We start from the raw sequence: 21,113 nt of genomic DNA, 5'->3' as shown, positions 1-21,113 counted from the left end.
GTTGTGGCAATATGGACAGACAATAGCATGCCTCTATCAGAACATATGATTTTGTAATTTTAAAAAAAACAGAAAACAAAGAATAAAGAAAAATGAACAGAGTCTTGCAGAAATGTGAGGCACTATTAAGCACACCAGCACATGTATAGTGGGAGTATAAAAAGAAAAGGGAAAGGACCAGAAAAAATATAAAAAATAATGCCTGAAAATGTCCCAAATTTATTGAAAAATCAACAATCTACACATCTAGGAAGGTCAGTAAACTCCAAATAGAATAAACACATAGAAACCCACAAACAGAAACATCATAGTAGAAATTCTTAAAACCAAAGAGAAGAGGAGAAATCTTGAAAGCAGCAAGAGAAAAAGACTCATCACTTAGTAGGGAATCTCAGTTAGATTGACAGCTTACTATGTGTCAGAAACAATGAAGGCCGGGAGGCAGCAGAATAACATATTAACAATGCACAAAGAAAAAAGCTATCAACCAAGAATTTTATATCCAGCAAAGCTTTCTTTCAAAAACAAAGATGAAATAAAGACATTCCCACATTTAAAACACACACACACTCCAGGAATTGTTGCTAGTAAACATACCTTTAAAAAAATTAGTCTTCAGGCTGAAGGCATGTGACCCTAGACAATAATCTTAATCCAGAGAAACAAAAAAGCACAGGTAATGTTAATTATGTTAATTATGAAAGACAATATAGATACACATTTTTCTCTTTTATTCTCTTATTTAAAAAGCAATTGTATAAAATAATGTATATGTAATGTATTGGTGGACATATAGCATGCGTAAATATGGTTATTTGCCCAAAAAAGAATACAAAGAATATAAATGAGAGAAAAATTGTATTGACCTAAGGAAATGATTTTAGATGATAAATTGAATCCACAAGAACAAATGAAGACAATAATAAATTATAAATAAAAAAATTAATATAACATCTAGAAATATATATTTGCTCTCCTCTCATTTTCTTTAAAATACATTATAAAGTTATTTAAAGTAATTATTCCAATATATATGGTTGGATTTGTAGCATTAATTTATGTAATATATAAAACAATAACACCACCAAAAGTGGGGAAAGAGAATAGAGCTATATAGAAGCAATATTTCTACATCTCACCTGAATTTAGTTAGTATGCAGCTGAAGCTGATTCTGACAAGGTAAGCTGTATATGGTAAGTCCTAGAGCAGCCACCAATGAAATAACCTTTCTAAAAGTGAAAAATTACTCAAGAAATTAAAATGCTACATTAGGAAGAAATAGTAATTTAATGCAAAGAAAGGAGTACCAGAGGAACAAAAAAGGCATGAAGTATATAGGAAACAAAAAATAAAATGGCAGCCATAAATTCAGCTACATAAAAGTCAAGATCCAGCTATATTCTGTCTACATTAGACACACTTTAGACTCAAAGATACAAATAGATTGAAAATAAAACAATACAAAATGATATATTATACAAACAGCAACCATAAGAAAGTTGCATGGCCATGCTAATATTCGACACAATGGACTTTAAAACAAAATATGTTACTGGAAATAACAAAGGATATTTTATACTGACCAAAAAAAAAAAAAAAAAAACCATCAGGAAGACATAAATATATATGCACCTAGCAACAGAGAACCAAATTTATGAAGCAAAAATTGACAAATATGAATGGAGAAATAAACAATTCAACAATATTAGTTGAAGACTCAGTGCCCCACTTAATAATGAATAGAACAGCTAAACAAATATAAAAAAGTAAATAGAAGACTTGAACAACTTGAGCAAACCTTTAAACCAACTAGACCTAATAAATAACTATGGAACACCCAACCCAAGTTCACATGGAACATTCTCCAAGATAAATCATGGATTAGGCTATAAAAGAAATTGCAATAAATTTAGATGTATAGCAATAATACAGAGTATGCTGTTTGGCCACATTTAAATGAACTAGAAATAAATAACAGAAGGAAAACTGGAAAATTTACAAATGTGTCGAAATTTAACAACTAGTGAGTCAAAGGAAAAATCACAAGGGAAATTTAAAAATACTCATAGATGAATGAAAATGCAGACATAAAATAACAAAACTTATAGGATGCAGCTAAAGCAATATTTAAAGGAAAAATTATATCTGCAATTGCTTGTATTAAGAAAGTAGGAAGAGCTCAAATCAATAACCTGAATTTTCTCCTTAAGAAACTGGAAAAAGAGAAGCAAACTAAACCTAAAGCTAGTAGATTAAATAGAATAATAAAGATTAGAGAAATTTATGATACTGATTAAAGACCAATCAATGAAACCAAAAACTAGTGTGAAAAGATCAACCAAATTGGCAAATCTTTAGCAGGAGTGACTAAGAAAATTAGGGAATAAACTCAAATTACTAAAATCAGAAGTAAAGAGAAGACATTACTACTGATCTACAGAAATAAAAAGAATCAAGAAGGCATACTATGAGAAATTGTATGTCAAAAAATTAGGCAATTTAGATGAAATGGGCAATTTCCAAGAAAGACACACACTACCAAAACTGAATAAAAAAGAAATAGACAATCTGATTAGTCCTATAGCAAGTGAAAGAATTGCATTAGTAATCAAAAAGCTTCCAATAAAGAAAATCTCAGGTTCAAATGACTTCACCACTCATTCCTACTAAATATTTAAAGAGTTAATACCAATTCTTCCAAAAAATAGAAGAGAAGGGAACATTTTCCAAGTCATTCTGTGAGGCCAGCATTACTCTGACACCAAAACCAAAAACATTACAAGAAAGCTACAGATCAGTGTCTCTTATGAATATGTATGCAAAAATACTAGTAAACCAAATTCAGCAACATATTAAAAAATTATACACTATGACCAAGTAGGATTTATCCTAGGAGTGCAAGGTTGATTTAGCATATGGAAATTAATTAGTATAATTCACCATATAAATAGAACACAAAAGAAAAACCACATGATCATCCTAGCAGACACAGAAAAAGCATTTGACATAGCCTAATAACTTTCATAAAAACCCTCAACAAACTACAAATATAGAAAAGTTTTCTCAGCTGATAAAGTGCATACAAAAAAACTGACAACTAACATCATACTTACTCTTGAAAGCCTAGATGCATTCCTCCTAAGATCAAAACCAAGATGAAGATGCCTGCCCTCAGCCACTTCTATTCAGCATTGTACTGTAAACACTTGTCTGATCAATTAGGCAAGAAACTGAAATAGAAGGCATCCAGATTGGAAAGCAAGAAGTACAACTATCTCTATTTGCAGATGACATGATTTAGTATATAGAAGACACTAAGAAACCTAGAAGAAGAAAAAACGATTAGAATTAATAAGCAAGTTCAGTAGTATCAATGTACAAAATTCATTTGTATTTCACTTGCAATGAACAATATGACAAGGAACTTAAGAAAACAATTCTATTTTCAATGACATCAAAAACAATAAGATACTTAGAAATATGTTGAACAATAAAAGTTCAAAACTTCTACTCTGAAAACCACAAAACATGTTGAAAGAAATTGAAGAGGACCTAAATTAATGAAAAAACATTGTATGTTCATTTTATGTTAATATTGTTAAGACGGCAATACACCCAAATTGATCTGTAGATTGAATACAATCCCTATCAGAGTCCCACGTACTGGTTTGTATAAATTGACAAACTTATTTTAAAATTCATATAGAATTCCAAGGTATCCAGAATAGCCAAAATAGTCTTGAAAAAGGACAAAGTAAGAGGACTCCTACTTCCTATGTCAAAGCTTACTCCAAAACAATAATCAGACTAGTATGATACAGGATAGACATGTAGATAAATGGAATATAATTGAGAGTCCAGAAATGCTTCTATTTTTCTATCATCAACTGATTTTTGACAAAGGTGCCAACACTATTCAATAGGAAAAGAGTCATCTTTCAACAAATGGTGCTGGGATAATTGAGAACCATACACAAAAGAGAAAAGTCGGACGTTTATGTCATACTATATATAACAATGAATTTTAAAAACCAATCACAGACCTAAATATAAAAGCTAAAACTATAAAAGTCTTAGAAGAAAACACTGAAGTAAATCTTCATGGCCTCAAACTCCACAATGGGTTCTTAAATGCAATACCAAAAGTAATAGCAACAAATGAAAAAATAGATAATGTAGATTTCATCAAACTTAAACATACTGCTTCAAAGAATACTATCAAGTAAGTGAAAAGATAACAAATTGGAGAATGGGAGAAAATATTTGCAAATCATATATCTAATTAAAGGACTTGTATCTAGAATATATATATATAAAAAAATACATATGTACATATGTAGAATTATTACAACCTCATAAGAAAAAAAGACAGCCCAATTAAAGAATAGGCAGTGGGTCTGTATTGCTATTTCTTCAAGGGAGATATGCAAATGGCTAATAAGCACATGAAAAGATACTTGACATCATTATTCATCAGGAAAATGCAAGTCAAAACCAAAAGGAGATACCACTTCACACCCATTAGAATGGCTATAATCAAAAAGAAAGATAATTACAAGTATTGATGAGCATGTAGAGAAACAACTTTCGTATAATGGTAGCTGGAGTTGAAAATGGTGCAGCTAACTAATGCAACCTCTTTGAAAGACAGTGTGGCGATTTCTGAAAGAACTAGAAATTGACCTTCCATATGACCCAGCAATTCCTCTATTGGGAATATACCCGGAGGAACTCAAGTCATTCTACCAAAGAGACACCTGCACATGCATGTTTGTTGCAGCTCTATTCACAATAATAAAAATATGGAACCAACCATGCTGCCCATCGAAGCTAGACCGGCTTAAAAAAATGTGATACACATACACAATGGAATATTACACACTCATAACGAAGGACAAACATATGGACTTTGCAGCAACTTGGATGGATTTAGAATCTATCATACTCAGTGATCTGTCACAGAAACAAAGAACCGAGGACATGTTCTCACTCATAAGCAGACCTTGAACAATTATCATAATACTATAAGAAAGAGTTTGAGCTGGGCTCCGTGGCTTAGCCTGTAATCCCAGCACTTTGGGAGGCTGAGATGAGTGGATTGCCTGAGCCCGCGGGTTCAAGACCCACCTGGGCAACTTGGCGAGACCTCATCTTTACAATAAATCAAAAAAAATTAGCCGGGCGTGGTAGCGCACGCCTGTAGTTCCAGTTACTTGGAAGGCTGAGACAGAAGGATCACCGGAGCCCAGCAGGTTGAGGCTGCGGTGGCCGGGAGCGGCCACTGCACTCCAGTCTGGGCAACAGAGTGAGACTCCAACTCAAAAAAAAAAAAAAGAAAGAGTTTGGCAGTAGTGGGAAACTGCCAGGGAAGGGGGGGTGGGATTGGCAGTCAAGGCAAACTGCCAGGGGAGGGAGGAGCACACCTCATCAACAAGGGTACCTGCATATTGAACACTGGAATACCTAACCCTGAATTGTACCCCACATCTTTAAAAGAAAAAGAAAACAGTGCGGCTGCTTTGGAAAACAATCTGGCAGTTTCTCAAACAATTACACGTAGAGTCACCACATGTTTCAGCAATGTACCACTAAATATATATCAAAGAGAAATGAAAACATACATCCACACACAAAAAAACTGACCCAAATACTCATAGCAGCATTACTTGCACTACTCAAAAGATGGGAATAACCCAAATGCCCATCACCTGCTGAGCAGGAAAACAATATGTTTTCTTTCCATACGTTGGAATGTTATTCAGTCATAAGAACAAATGAAACCCTGAAAGAGACCACAACACAGATGAACCTTGAAAACACTAAGCTCTCTTTTCCTTCAATGCACCACCAAAGATCCTGGTGTCACCACGGGCCACCGCCCCACCTGGTGATACTGGTATTGTAAGAACATAGCCGTGCCCAAAATCTCACTTCTGCTAAGGTGTCCCTGATGCCAAGATTCGCATCTTTGACCTGAGGCGGAAGAAGGCATGCGTAGATGAGTTCCCACTCTGTGGCCACATGGTGTTGTATGAATATGAACAGCTGTCCTCCGAAACCTTAGAGGCTGCCCTATTTGTGCCAACAATTGCATGGTAAAAAGTTGGGCAAAAATGGCTTTCCTATCCAAGTGAGTTTCCACCCCTTCCACGTCATCCTCATCAACAAGATGTCCTGTGCTGGGGCTGACAAGTGAGCTTAGTCTCAGTCATTTTTAGGCATTCTCTCACAGCTTGGGGTCTCTGTTAGGCTTGGATTATCACCCCTCGGGGCATGGGGTGGCCCCACATACACACAGCCATGGTGACTGATTAGTGGGTGACACGGGACATGGCTGGCAAGTGGCTTCCAATGAGCACTCCCCCTTTCTGTGAACTGAAAGCGCAGGTGGGGCCAAACAAGAAAACACCGTAATTAAATTTTCACAGCCTCTTGGTTGCAGGTTGTGGGGGAGACATCTCTTGTGGGAGTAGCTCTTGCTTTGAGCCTGGTGCTAACCATCTGTCGACAAGCAGGTAGCTGGAGAGCTGGTAGTTGGAGAGCTGTCACTTGGAGGGCCTCCCAGTGATTCTTCGTGGGGTTCTCTGTTCTCTGCAGCCAAGCAAGCTGACCGTGTTCCTCTCCTCACAGGGGCCCGGTGTGCAATGGCTGCAAACAGCAGCTTCCTTGGTAGTGTACACAGCCTGTTTCTTGTATTGTTTGCTCTAAGAGACCTTGGAGACAGCCCTTTCCAGTGCATTTTCATATCTGACCTTGCCCCATCCCTAATGTAGGCTCCAGACAGGAATACAAGGTGGCTTTGGGAAGCCCCAGGGCACCGTGGCCAGGGTGCACATTGGCCTAAGTAATCATGTTAATCTGCACCAAACTGTAGAACAAGAAGCTTGTGATTGAGGCCCTACTCAGGGCCAAGTTCAAGTTCCCTGGCTGCCAGAAGATCCCTATCTCAAAGAAGCGAGGCTTTACCAAGTTTAACACACATGAATTTGAAGACACAGTGGCTGAGAAGCGGCTTATCCCAGATGGCTGCGGGTCAAACACATCCCCAATCATGGTCCCCTGGACAAGTGGCAGGCCCTGCACTCGTGAAAGGTTTCACTCTACTGGCTCTTCATTCCCACCAATAAATCGTGCTTCCTGTTAAAAAAGAAAAGAAAAGAAAACACTAAGCTAAGGAGTCAGTTGCAAAAGGCCACCTATCACATCATATAACTTTATTCACATAAAGTGCCCAGAATAGGCAAATATATAGAAACAGAAAGTAGTTTAGCAGTTGCTCAGGACTGACGGGGTGGCATTAAAAGAGAATAATAGCCAAAGGTACATAGTATCTTTTTTAGGAAATTAAATATTCTAAACTGGGACGGTGATGATAGTTGCATATACCTGTGAATATACTAAAATCATTGGATTGCATGCTTTAAATAGGTGAATTGCTTGGTGTGTGAACTATATCTCAATAGACCTGTTATAAAATGTAGTACAGAACCTCAGGAAAAAAAAAATTTTAAAGCAAGATTTATTGAGAAGACAGAAAAAGCTCACAGCGGGAGGGGACCCAAAGGGGTGGCCAACCTCAGGTAATTTTAAAGAACTAGTTACATCCTACAATCATAGCTGTCTCTCTGTCTCATTTAAAACATTTATCCACGTATAAGTGCTTCATGGAATATTGCCAGATGGCATAAGACTTTTCTCAAAAATTTCTAGGAATATCTGAAGTGATTAAATAGACAATCGTCACAGCTGGAATGAGATTGCCCGTCTTCTTGCTGTGAATACTACTTCACGACTCAGCTTTCTTCATCTAGGATAAGAAAACCTGGAAATCTGATTTGGAGACTAGTTCTCTAGGAAAAAAGTCACTAACCGTAAGACTATTTGGGCAGTGGGCAAAGACTGGTGTAGGATGTTGGTGAACAGGCTGGAAGTAGACTTATCAGATTTAATAATTGGTTCACTTTGTTTTCTGTACAAGCCAACCTGAAACGTTTTCATCAGCTGTACTCCGTGTAAAGGTCCACATGTAGAATTGATTCAACACCATTTCTACTTCAACATATTATATTAAAAACAGTTATTTTTAGCATACTACTACTACTACTACTACTACTATTATTATTATTACTATTTTAACATACTTGACTTTTCACTTGGACAAAATGAAAGTGTATTTTGTGGTTGTCTTTGTGAATCATTATCCATTGCCTTTATATTGTCAAACAGGAACGCCCACCAAAGCCTGAAGCTCCCTGGCTTCTTACCACTACGTGGTTTGCATGCTGTGACTTGGAAGAGTCATTTCCAGTTTTCCAAAAACTGACAAAATACATATTGTTGCATCCTATTTCCATACGCATAGGTAATATGAATCTGCTGTGGGGGGTTATAAACAGACTCTTGAGTCCTAACTTTAATGTTTTCTTTCTATTTAGCCTCTCCTGCAATGTCAATATCTTTCACTGGAAATTTCTAAGAAACAGTTATTTGTCTTCACAATTTCTTGCCTTGAATGCTTGACTATGAGTTTTCAATATTTTATTGAAAATATTTTATGTATTTTATGTTTACTATTATATACATTTAAGGGTATAAATATGCCTCTAAGTATTGCTTTAGCTGCATCCCATAGGTTTTTTTTTTTTTTTAACTTCTGTTGAAGGATAACATATGAACAAAAAAGTGCACAAATCATAATGGTGTGACTTGATTAACTATCACGAACTGTGTACATTTATGAGACACCACCCAAATCAAGAAATAGAACAGTAGCAATACCCCCAGAATCCCCCCATCCTCCCCATGCCCTCCTCCCCAGAGGTAGCAACTGCTTTGAATTATAACATTTGATATTAATTTTTCCCCACAAGTTTTAATATGTAGCCCTTTCAATTCTGAAAGCACCCTTTTAGTTCAAAAGCATTTAGGATTTTGGAGACCATCTTTTAACTGCTTAAAATTTAATTACATTATGAAAATTATACTCGTGGCTTGCATTAAATTGATTCTTTGCAATTTGGGCTTCTTTTGCAGCCTGGTACATGTTCTGTTTATGTAAAATATGTATGTCATTTCTTGGATCCAAGGTTTCATAAGTGACCTTTAGCTCAAACTTATTAATTGTAGTGATTATTTGACTAATGTTTTTTATACTTGATTTGTCAGATTCTAAGAGAGACATATTAAAGTATACCACTATGATTGGTATTTTCCCTTTATAATTTTGGAATTTTCCCCATTGTATGGAACTATGCTACTACATACAAATATGTTTAGAAGTATTACCTTTTTGTTGTTTGTATTTAGATTCAGGGAGCACACATGTATTTGTTACATGGGCATATTGTGTAGTGGTGGGGATTGGGTCTCAGGTGACCCATTCTCCAGATAATGAACATTGTGCCCCATAGGTAGTTTCTGAACCTTAATCCCCCTTCCCATCTCCCCCCTTAATGGTGTCCCCAGTGTCTATTATTTCCATCTTTGGGACCGTTCGGCTACCACATATAAGTGAGAACCTGTGGTGTTTGGTTTTCTGTTTCTGATTCAGTTTACTTAGGGTGATTTTGTTCATAAAATAATATTTCTCTTTACTCTGAATAATGCTTTTTGTCTTAAAATATATTTTCTAATATTAATATTATTTTAGCAAGGTTTTCTTGGTGATTATGTATGCTCTGTATGTTTTTATTTTTCATTTTTGGGGTGATCATCATGTTTTGGGGTATCTTAGTGGGAGTCTGTTGTTTTGAGGAGCATGAGATTATCTGTTTTTAAACAAGCAAATTTTAATTAAATCATATTTATCATGTTGTTGGTTTATTTCAGCTTTTCTCAACTAAGGAAGATTTCCATTTGGCAATGTCTGGAGACATTTTTGCTAGCCACAACTGGAGTGGTGCTGCTAGCATCTAGTGGGTAGAGACCAGGGATGCCGCTATATGTTCTGTAGTGCTCAGAGCAGCCCTCCACAACAAATAGCCACTTGGTCCAAAATGTTACTATTAGTGAGGTTAAGAAACTCTGATCTATTAGGACTTACTTCTATCATTTGGGGGGATATTTTTCTTGTCAGGCTTTTCCTTTGCCTCCTTTTTTCTTGACTTCAGACAGATCATCCACACTCTTCTTATTTATTTCCGCCTCTGCTGATATTGAAATGTCTGAAAATCTTACAGTAGCCTATAATAGCTTGTTTGAAATAAGTAACTTCATTTTGTTTTAAAATACTCCTTCTTAGCTACTTGCTACCCAGAGCTGCCCCCCCACACATGAAATTGTTACAATTTCCTTGTACCCACAGACCCACCTTTTGAAAATTCCCTAGCCACAAGTTCCCTGTAATTGTGTGCTTTGTTAACTAAAATCAAATGTTACGCCTTGCAAAACCCTCTTGTTACATTCTCATATTTTGCTCTTATATTCTGTTAGTGACCTAACCAAGGTCACTCTATTATGTAATGGTTCTTCTACCATGTCTCTATGTAACTGCCTTAAATGATATCATGTTGGCAGAACTCCAGGGACTTTCCAGTCACCAGCTGTGCCTGGGACATAGAGTTAATCAAAACTTCCTAACAATCAAAAGTTCTCATTTTGGTTGCAAAGTTGCTAGTTTATGTTGCTATGGTTAAGTTGCTAGTCTATGGTTCCTATGGTCACTAAGTTGCTATGTAGCCCACTTGCAGTTTTTGCCTTTAAAATCTCCTTACTTGCTCTGCTCAGGGCTGAGAGTTTTTATGGCAATAGCCTCTCTCAGACGCCAGCTTAATAAAGGACTCTTAGTGTGATTCTCTGCATATTGGCAACCTACCTTCTCTCACTCTGGTCACAACAATATGAAATTCCATTTCTATTTTTTTAGTAATTATTCTTACAATTCTAATATGAATATTTACTTAACTCAATACACCCAGCAAGTGTGGTGGTTTAAAGTCTACCTGAATCAGAATTTATGAGATCCTAATATATTTGTTTGATATCTTGATGAAGAGTAGGGAAAAAATGCTTTTCAATATATGCATCAAATAAAAAATGTTTCTATATTATTCACCAGTTAAATGAGACAGCTAAAGGTAGAGATAAAACATAAAAAGAAAAATACTCATATGAGAAAGCCTAAAGATGGACTGTTAGCAACAGACCCAAAACAGAAAGGGCTAGATGGAGCATTCTATACACAGAGGCAAAGAAAGAGGGAAGGGGAAGTTTGAAAAGTAAGGTACTTCTGGGGACACTTAATCATCCCTTGATAAAAGTCACTGTGTAGTATCCCTGTCAGTTGGGACTAAAATTTCCCCAATTACAAAGACATCTTTCCTGCTCTCATTTGTTAAATTTCAAGGTTTGTTTCAGAAATGCTACAGAGTTGTGAAGTCTGTACATGTATTATATAACGACTAGTATTCTAAAAGTGAGCTTTGGGCCTTGACAGGTTTTGAATAATTAATTCCACTGTCGTTCTTACCTTCAAAAACTTCCTCATTGCTTTCATATTTTATGATTTCTAAGTGCTTTGTGTCCTATTCATTGAGAATTATCCTTTAAAATATGCAATTACTAGATCCAGTCATCTAGTCCAAGATCCAGTAATAATACAATAAATAAATAAGAACCTCAGGGGGAAAGTAGTCATTTTGCAATGAGTCGTTCTGCTACCTGGTCCTTGAAGTAATGCAAACTTCTTTAACTAAAGAGCACTGTGGTGTGGTGTGTTTTCATACCATGTAATTGTCCATATTCCATATAGAAATTAGAAGTGCTGGAAGGGACCACTACTTCAAGGCCATGCTCAGAAGTGTCTATAAATTTTTAAGTGTCACCAGTTTTTTTATTCCTATGATTAGGTCCTCAGAGGAGAGTCACAGCAAACCAGCTGGAGAAAGTTGTTTTCTATCCTATAATGAAAGTCAACAATTGTACCTAATGTCCAGTCCAAGAAACTTGTTTCCTCCCTGGAGGACACATTGGCTGTGTTGGTCTTCTGAGCAGTCCATCCTACACCAAGCACCCTGTCCCTACAGAAATTTCAAAGCTAATTCTTCCTACATGCTATATCCGTCATAAGAGCTTACTATGATTCTAACCTTCGTGCAAGATACAAACCCATTTCTTATCAATATTCTGTGGCCAGATCACAGGGGACAGTGTATTGCGTATTAGGACATAATGTATATATGTCAACTTATCCAACTTTTGTTTATATTGTTCAAATTCTATATGCCAGAGTTTTCAGTTCACTCGATTGGTAATAGACTGATAATTGTATGTTATTTTCCATCATTGTTATATTTTTTCCTACTTTTTCTTCTACCTGCAACAGTGATTATCTGATGTGTTTTTATGCTGTTTTCTAGCACATTTAAATTAATTTTATGTTTTATTATAAACTTTGCATTTTAATTAATATAACTTGACCTTCTTTGTCCCATTGAATTATATTTGTCTTGAATTCTAATTTATCCAATATTACTCTTATTACTTCAATCTTTTTGCTCATATTTGCTTGATGTGTCTCTATACATCTTTTTATTTTTAACCTCTCTATTGTTTGTTTTGTTTTGGGTTTTTTTGTAAGTGATTTGTTGTTGAATTTTGTTTTTTAATTTTATTTTAATTTTTTTATTTTAGATTAAATTGGGGGCATTAATGTATTTACAGTATGTTTGTGGTTAAAACTGATAGTAAACATAAAGATCTTTTTAAAATTATCAAACATATATTCATTTAATGTCAAAGTCAAAACAACTCTAAGTCTTTTAAAATTGTGTTTTTAGGATCTTTTGAGACTTATATTAATCCACAGAAATGGGAAGGCTATTCTAAAGAGAAACACAAAGAACAACCCATGACACATGAAAAGGAGACTTTAACACAGGGTTCTTGGACTGAAGAATTGAGTTCTTTCCATAAGCTCATTCTTGTTAAATGCTGTAAAGAAGAAAAGGTAGGTCTATTTCTAAAGAACTGTTATTTTTACTAAAGCTCATTAGCCAGTTATACTTCCTTGGTTTATTTAAGAGCAGTTGTGGGCAAGTTTGGGAAGTGGTTCTAAATAATAGAGACTCTGTGTTATTACTATAAGATAATGTTTTATACAGAGAATAATGAAAGGAAAGACTGGTGAACCAGCCCGGGATGTGGTCATCCTCTCCATGTTATGTACCATTAGTGCACTATGCTCTCTACCAGAGGGACCGGGATCTGTTTCACAACTCTAGCAGGGAATTGACGGGTCTTTCAGGTCTTGGCAACAAGGGGGAGGAGACATTTGAAGGGCACAAAGCCATCAGGATCTGTTTGAAGACCATGAAGTGGTCTATGCAGCAAATTGGAGATGTAACTTGGAGAGCCAAAGAGGTAAGAGGAAATGAGGCAACGATGTGGCTCCCAGTTTCTGTTTGTGCCGAAGAAGCGGTAAATACCAACAAGCGAACGCAAAAGAAGGAATGTGTGAGAGAAAGATGCCACGGAGTCCACAGCACCTTCTAGCAGTCAGAGGGGATGGCAGTCTGGAAGCCAGTTAATATGTGGGTAGGAAACTCTAGAGAGAAATATGGTTTAGAAATAGAGATCTGGGAATCATCAGCGTTGAACTGGAAAGTAAAACCACAGGAGTTGTTGGGATTGTGGAGGGATAACACAGAATAAAAACAAAGGTGGCCAAAGAATGAAACTGTGATGCTCACCAACTTTTAAAGGGCAGAGAGAAAGAATAAGGAGCCCATGATAAAGAATTAAGGAGTTGAAAAAACACTAGTAGAAAAATGTGTCATGAAAACCAAGGAGGTAAACGAGTTTCAATACAGCAAAAGTTAGCAATGGAATGAATGAAGCATTGCAGACAGTTCTGGTTTTTATATATGCAGATATAACCCCAACTTTGTTGCTAATAAAGGAATAATATTACCTGCTAAGAATTCAAGTGGTGAGTTTTAGGAGGCATTAAAGAAAAATGGAGTTTTTTCCTTTGGGAAAAGAGAACAGAAGAACTAACTGGAAAAGGCCAACGCATAATTGGGAAGTACTGATGCTGTGTTGTAGGATTTTCTGCTATCTCTATAGGAACATGGAAAATAGGTTGTGGGATTGACCTGGGATACAGATGATTGCACTAAAGGAACAGAAGATGTGAGGCCATTGAAGAGTGCTGGTAACAGTAGCTCTGGAAAGAGTAAGAGATCTAAGAAAAGGCTTACAGATGGGAGAAAAGAAAGAACCAGTGGGTGGAAGTTTCTCTGGGAGAAGATGTAGTTGGACTAGGGGGTGTATCGCAGCTGGAACAATGAGAGAGGGTGTGATCAAAGTTGAACTTAAGATCTCTAATGTGGAGTAGTCCCAAGTGATGACAATGTCCTGTGGTTGGCCATGGGTGTGGGTGACTGTGGAGAAGATGAGATAATGTCCACTGTAGTTAGAAGCCATGAAACTGTGAGGCTGGGGTGTTGGATGTCAGCTTGGACCCTGAATCTAGCATCACCTCAGATGGTGGCATGAGTGCCTAGGACATAGTTGATTAATCGGTAACACTCTGTTCAATGGAATAGGCATGTAATTGAAAGGAAGGCTATGAGTCAGGTAGAAAACCTTCTGTGAATGACAGTGGGCTACCAGATAACACAACAACAAAAATGAGAGGGTGACTAGACGGCATGAATCTCCCCCCAGGGGAAAAAAAAAAAAGAGTTTTAGAGATTAAGACATTGAGGCCAGAAAATTCCAGACTATGAGAAATTTTGCAAGACATTTGGCTTCCTCAACAAAAATATTTTGTTTATTTGTTGTTTGTTTGTTTTTCAAGAGTAAATAGGAGGTAAGAGATAAAATTTATAGATTAGAAGAGATATAGGAGACAAACCAGTTGATCTTTATCTACAAGCTTTATTTAGATCCCGATTTAAATCTACTGTAATTTACACATGCACACACATATACACATTTATAATTTAATGAGAAAAAGGTGAATACTGACTACGTATTTGATAATATTAAGAAATTATGGCTAACTGTGAAGATGTGATTGTGATACTGTGATCATACTTTTTTAAGGAGTCTTTGTCTTGTAGAAAGATACTGAATTATTTAGGGATAAAATGATGTGATACATAGGATTTACTTCAAAATAATCCTGAGGGACTGAGGCAGTGTATTAATGAAACAAGATTGGCTTTGTCTTTAAAAATGTTGAAGATGGGTGAAGCATCAAGTTCACTATTCTCTCATTTTGTATGTACTTGAAAACTTTCATAATAAAAAAACTTTTTCTAGAATAAAAGGGCTTAATTTTTTTAAATATAATCATAGTCACAACCTTAAAGACCCAAATTCTTGCCGGGCTCGGTGGCTCAGCCTGTAATCCCACGTCTTTGGGAGGCTGAGGTGAGTGAATTGCCTGAGCCCACGGGTTCGAGACGCGCCTGGGCAGCGAGACCTCATCTCTACAATAAATCAAAAAATCAGCCGGGCGTGGTAGCACATGCCTGTAATTCCGGCTACTCGGAAGGCTGAGGCGGAAGGATCGCTGGAGCCCAGCAGGTCGAGGCTGCAGTGACCGGGAGCAGCCACTGCACTCCAGTCTGGGTGACAGAGTGAGACTCCAACTCAAAAAAACAAAACAAAACAAAAAAAGACCCAAATTCTCTTGTAACATGTTCTAGGACAGTTCTCCAAATGTAATCAAAGCTACAAATAGTAGATACAATCAAACCAAATTCACAAATGATTAGTTAAAAATTCGAGGTGAGGGGATTGCCTGAGGCCATGGGTTCGAGAACAGCCTGGGCACCTTGATGAGACCACATCTCTACAATAAATCAAAAATTAACCAGGTGTAGTAGCTCATGGTAGTTCCAGTTACTTCTAGGCTGAGGTGGAAGGATCGCCTGAGTCCAGCAGGTCCACGCTGGGGTGGCTGTAAGCGTGCTACTGCACTCCAGCATGAGTGACAAAGTGAGACTCCAACTCAAAAAAAGTTCTTATCAATGCATTCCACCAACAACCTTACCCAGATTATGCTACCAACAAAACTTGCTTCACAATTCAACCCTGAGGAGTCTAGAACCCAGCTTCAGTTTTCGAAATGAAGATCTAGATACTTATTCCACAGAAGACAAGAACCTGGATCCGCCAAGATCAAGGACAGGATTCCCTCCAAAGAGAAGATTTGAGCATCATGATTTCATACGAGCGACACCTCCTCCCAATTAAATATCCTCATCAAGGCATTTAGGAACAACCTTTGCTATTGATTCCACAGAATGACTTGCTAAAGAAACTTGGGTTCAAGAGTAAAGAAACCAAATTCAGTTTCAAAACTGAAGATCAAGATTCCCTGCCTTGAGAAAAAGGTTATAAGGAAGCCTTAGAACAAAGACAAGACCAGAGACAAGACCTCTGTGATGAGAGAGTTCAAGGTAACCAACCTGTTAATCTCAGGTCTTGTTCACAAGCAGAGCCTGTTGAATGTCTAGAGCTTTAATTTTTTTTTTAATGTGGTGTAATCACTTGCTCTATTAAGAGAAAGGATGTTTCAACACACGTGGTTTCCGTGGGAAACTACAGTCTTGTACAGAAAGTAAGCCTCCTTCATAAATGATGTGTTTGGGTACTTAAAAATAAAATTTCATTTCAAAGCATCCTTAGTAAACCATGTGATAAGCTTTTTAGAATACTGCAATGGAAAGGAGAATGTCATCTCAACAATTTTTTCTTTGGCATCAGTGTCACTGACCTCTCAGGAAAAAATCATCAGGAATTTGAACTGGAAAGAGAAAAAAAGACACTACCATCTAATTCAGAGGTGAATAAAGCTTGCCTGATATAGAAATTCATTACCACAGGACAAAGATAAAAGAAGTTGTCCACAACTGTCTTCTCAAATTTTGGTGTGCATCAGAATCACCTGAATGACTCGAAGCCGATTCCTGGTGCCCAACCCTTAGAGTTTCTGATTCAATTGGTTTGGGCTAAGAACCAAGAATTTGCATTTCAACAAGATAACCAGGTGATGCTGCCAATCCCATAGCCATACTTAGAGGACCCCTGTTTTAATATAATTAAACACATGCAAAGAGAAACTATTTTCAAAGCAATCAGAGAGACGAGGACATCAGGACCAATGCCATGCCTCGCAGCATCGTTGGTTTTCAAGGCTGAATCCACTGGGAACCCTAACTTTAGCAGGATTGTATTTTTCTACACTTCAGGGAAAAGGCAGTTTCTTTGGCAGTTGATTTTCTCTCTTTCAAAAAATCATAATGGAACCAGAATTACTGAGGATAAAATCCTCTCACTCCGGGTAACAATTACAAACTTTTCCCATTTTGGAAAATGCCAGTTGTATGAATGCGATTTTAAGTCCTTGTTGTGAATTCCACCATGTGCTATTTATTTAAGCAATAGCTTCCATGGAAGAAAATTCCAAGCAAGAGTCCTCATCTCTATGATTGCTTGGTTTCTGCTTCCATATATTTAATTACCTCAAGACAGTGACACTTCCAAGTATGGTTGCAGAATCAGCCGCTTTGATGCTTGGCACAACTGCTTGCCAAGAAAGATTTCTATGTCATAGAGATTAAGCAAGAATTACCTGAGAATGTTAAAAACATCACTTTAGCTGCCACAGACATATCTGATCACGTGTAGTAAGACCTTCAGAAGTTTTTTTAACAGCTTTATTGGGGTTAATTCATTCATCATAAAATCCACCCATTTAGAATATTCATGTCAGTGGCTTTTGGTCTCTTCACAGAGTTGTACAACCATCACCAAATCAATTTAAAAGTTTCACTGCTACCCCCAGAATACATATTGTATCCACAGCCATCATCTCCAGCACTAGGCAATGACTAATCTACTTTCTGTCTCCATAGATTCGCCTTTCTGGTCTTTCTTTCATTCAACATAATATTCATCTATATTATCATGTGTTAGTACTTCCTTTTTATTGTGAATAACACACTATTGAATGGACATGCCACATTTTGTTTATCCATTATCAGTTGTTGAACATCTGTGTTGTTTCCACTTTTTGAGTATTATGAATAATGCCATAAACATTTGTATACAAGTTCTGCATGGATGTATGTTTTCATTTCCTCTGGGCTGGGAATCCCCAAGCTCAGAGAGTCTTTCAATGGTGAATCTGTTTATTCACCCATCAGTATCTTAAAAAAATATGACCAGGCACAGTAACCTCATGCCTGTAACCCCACCAATTTGGGGGGCCTGAGATGGGAGGATTGCTTGAGCCCAGGAGTTCAAGACCAGCCTGGGCAACATAGCAAGACCTTGTCTCTAAAATAATATTCGTCATCATCATCATCTTCAAAAAGGTGTTCCTCTGAATCTATTAATTCCCTATGGGAATACCTATTAGTTGCTTAATGGAAAATATAAACAAAAATGCTCTGAGGGCCTCAGCAAGAGACTGTGTGAAGGATGAAGCAGAAAAGCTAGAAACGGTTTCTAAGCAAAACACAAAAGAGTCACACATATCATAGGAAACTCAACTTTTTTTTTTTTTTTTTTGAGTTGGAGTCTCACTCTGTTGCCCAGACTGGAGTGCAGTGGCCGCTCCCGGCCACCGCAACCTCGATGTGCTGGCCTCCGGCGATCCTTCCGCCTCAGCCTTCCAAGTAGCTGGAACTACAGGCGCGCGATACCACACCCGGCTGATTTTTGATATACTGTAGAGATGAGGTCTCACCAAGTTGCCCAGGCGGGTCTCAAACCCGCGGGCTCAGGCAATCCACTCACCTCAGCCTCCCAAGGTGCGGGATTACAGGCTGAGCCACCAAGCCCGGCTGGAAACTCAATTTATAATAGAGAAGAAACTCCTAGCAGAGAACTCAATGATAAAGAGGAAGGAGACTGAACATCCTCTGATCCCGCAACCCAAACATGGGGTTTGCAATGCCTGGCTATCTGGATTTTAGGGACTATAAGAAATCTGGAGCATTTCCACAACAAATTATTAAAGATTTTCATGAGCATAAAGACAGAAAAATGTCTCATAGAGTCATAGACGATGATCATTTCCAGCCATATGATATGAAGAAGTCCTTAAGCAAAGAGGTCATTGTGCGCTATCTAGGGACTTACAGCAGGGGAACACATAGAGAAGGACCCCAGAATAACCCCAGAATTAAGTCCACTGCAGGATGTCAAGACTTTCTTGGATGGAGTGGGATCTCATAAGCACTCTGAAGCAGTTAGGATGTTTAGATATAGAGCACACAAAAGCTGAAAAGCTGAGGAACTGATGAGAAATGTGAAGCAAGAAAATCTTCCCTGCTCCTGCCAGCTCAGCATGTTGTCAGTCATAAGGATGCCCTCTCTGTTCAGGCTGTATGTCAGGATGTAGGTGCGGTTCACTTAAACTGACCACAATAACTAGAAGTCAAGAAGCCTGTGGGTTGAATGAAGGGGATAGGAGTTGTTATGTGAGCTTTTGCAAGTCGAGGTCTTTAACACACTCTTGTAAACAGCAGAGGGTTCTGAAGCACTTGGTATGAAAGTGGGGAGGACCTTTGGCAGTGGTGGTGAGGTACCAACTCTTGGGTTGGCATGCAGACATAACTTGCTTCTATGGTACAGCCTCTACCTCTACCTGAGAATGGTTAACACTCCACATTCCTGGGGAGACATATAGCACCAGGCCAAATCAAAAGCTGCAAAACGGCTTGGTAGTTCTGTGGGAAACCTCAGCTTTGTAGGTTTGACTTTCTGTAGTCTGTGTACTTAACCATGTTCTTGAATATACGTCCTGGGTGACTAGTGCCCAATCACAGATGTATTTTATTCTCATTTATTTTCCCCATATTTTAAATGTTTCATGAAGACAATTAATTCATACATGTCAGGAATTGCTCACGTAATCAATAGTTTATGCCAAAACCATTGGAAACCCAGATTGCTGCATGATATCAATGAGAGTTTGTCCTGTTTGCAGGAAAAATATTTCTCCAACATTTTGAGTTCAGAGCATGTTATGACTGTGTTGCCATTTGGGTATTGACATAGCAGCCACAATCTGCTATTTTTCAAGTACTGAGCTTGGACTTAGACAGGAGAGGAGGAACAGGAGAGGCACCTGGAGGTGCTGTTTCCAGGCAGGATGTCTCTGGGCTGCGAATGGTGAACAGCTGCCAGGGGACCCATCTCCATCTCCTGGTCCATGCCTTGAGCTCTCATTGGGGGTCAAAACGCAGTCTGACTGGTCTGACCATGGGGAAAACCCTGCAACAGAAAGACACTTTGAGTGCAAAGCACTGCCCAGCAAGAGTGGCAGAGCAGAAGTGAATACCTCTCTCTCTCCCTGAGTGAATTTTTCTACAAAGCAACAAAATTAAACAATAACAATCAAAAGAAAAAAGTTGCTCCTCACAAATGAGGAAGATCCAGCAGAAAAACATCAACCATCCTCAAAACCTTAAAGAGAGATCACCTGAAAAAGTAGCTATCCATCCCCAAACAAGTGGAGGCCACCTAAAATGACCTGTCCCTGATGACACAGAATTCAGATATTGGCTGGCTAAAATTAATAAGGAAACCCTTAAGAAACTCCCAAGATGAGGAACAAAACAAGAATGTTCTTGCCATTTCTATTCAATATCATACTGGAAGTTCTAACTGGACAATTAGGCAAGAAAAAAGAAATAAAGGCCTTTCTAAATGGAAAGAAAGTAAAACTCTCGCACAGTGTATGGATATAACAAAATTGCACTTGTACCCCATAAATTTATACCCAAAAAAGCGTCCACTCGAAAAAAAATGATAAAGAAATTGGTGCTGGAAAGGGTCAGTGAATTATACTTCGTTATACAGTGACACAGCTAGAATTAAGCTCCAGACTCTGGCCCCTGTTGCATAACTGTTCCTTCTGGACCATGTCACCTTTATAGTTAGTACCATAATACATCGTCACTTAAAGTATCAAGCATGTTTTCCCAAGTTGACCAAAGAAGGGTGTGATCTGAGGCCATGGCCCTAACCAGGTTGGGACACCTCCGCCAATCACATTTTAAAAAGAGAGAAAGGCCTAGCTCGACGGCTCAGCTGTAATCCCGCGCCTTTGGGAGGCTGAGGTGAGTGGATTGCCTGAGCCCGTGGG

At 37.8% G+C, this 21,113-nt stretch overlaps 1 protein-coding gene and 1 pseudogene across 1 annotated transcript in view; both read left to right on the top strand.

Moving 5' to 3' along the window:
• DNAH6 (dynein axonemal heavy chain 6) overlaps positions 1 to 21,113 on the top strand; it is a 310,610-nt gene that overhangs the window by 224,778 nt on the left and 64,719 nt on the right. Inside the window, exons 61-62 of the mRNA XM_008063442.2 lie at positions 8,228 to 8,363; positions 12,778 to 12,947. Of these exons, the coding sequence (XP_008061633.1) occupies positions 8,228 to 8,363; positions 12,778 to 12,947 (306 nt within the window). The remainder of the gene's footprint in view (positions 1 to 8,227; positions 8,364 to 12,777; positions 12,948 to 21,113) is intronic.
• Positions 5,905 to 7,090, top strand: LOC103265789 (annotated as a pseudogene).

Source organism: Carlito syrichta, unplaced genomic scaffold, assembly GCF_000164805.1.
Source record: "Carlito syrichta isolate Samal-C Ts95f unplaced genomic scaffold, Tarsius_syrichta-2.0.1 Scaffold306846, whole genome shotgun sequence".
Lineage (NCBI taxonomy): Eukaryota > Metazoa > Chordata > Mammalia > Primates > Tarsiidae > Carlito > Carlito syrichta.
This window is presented reverse-complemented; position numbering and strand designations above follow the sequence as displayed.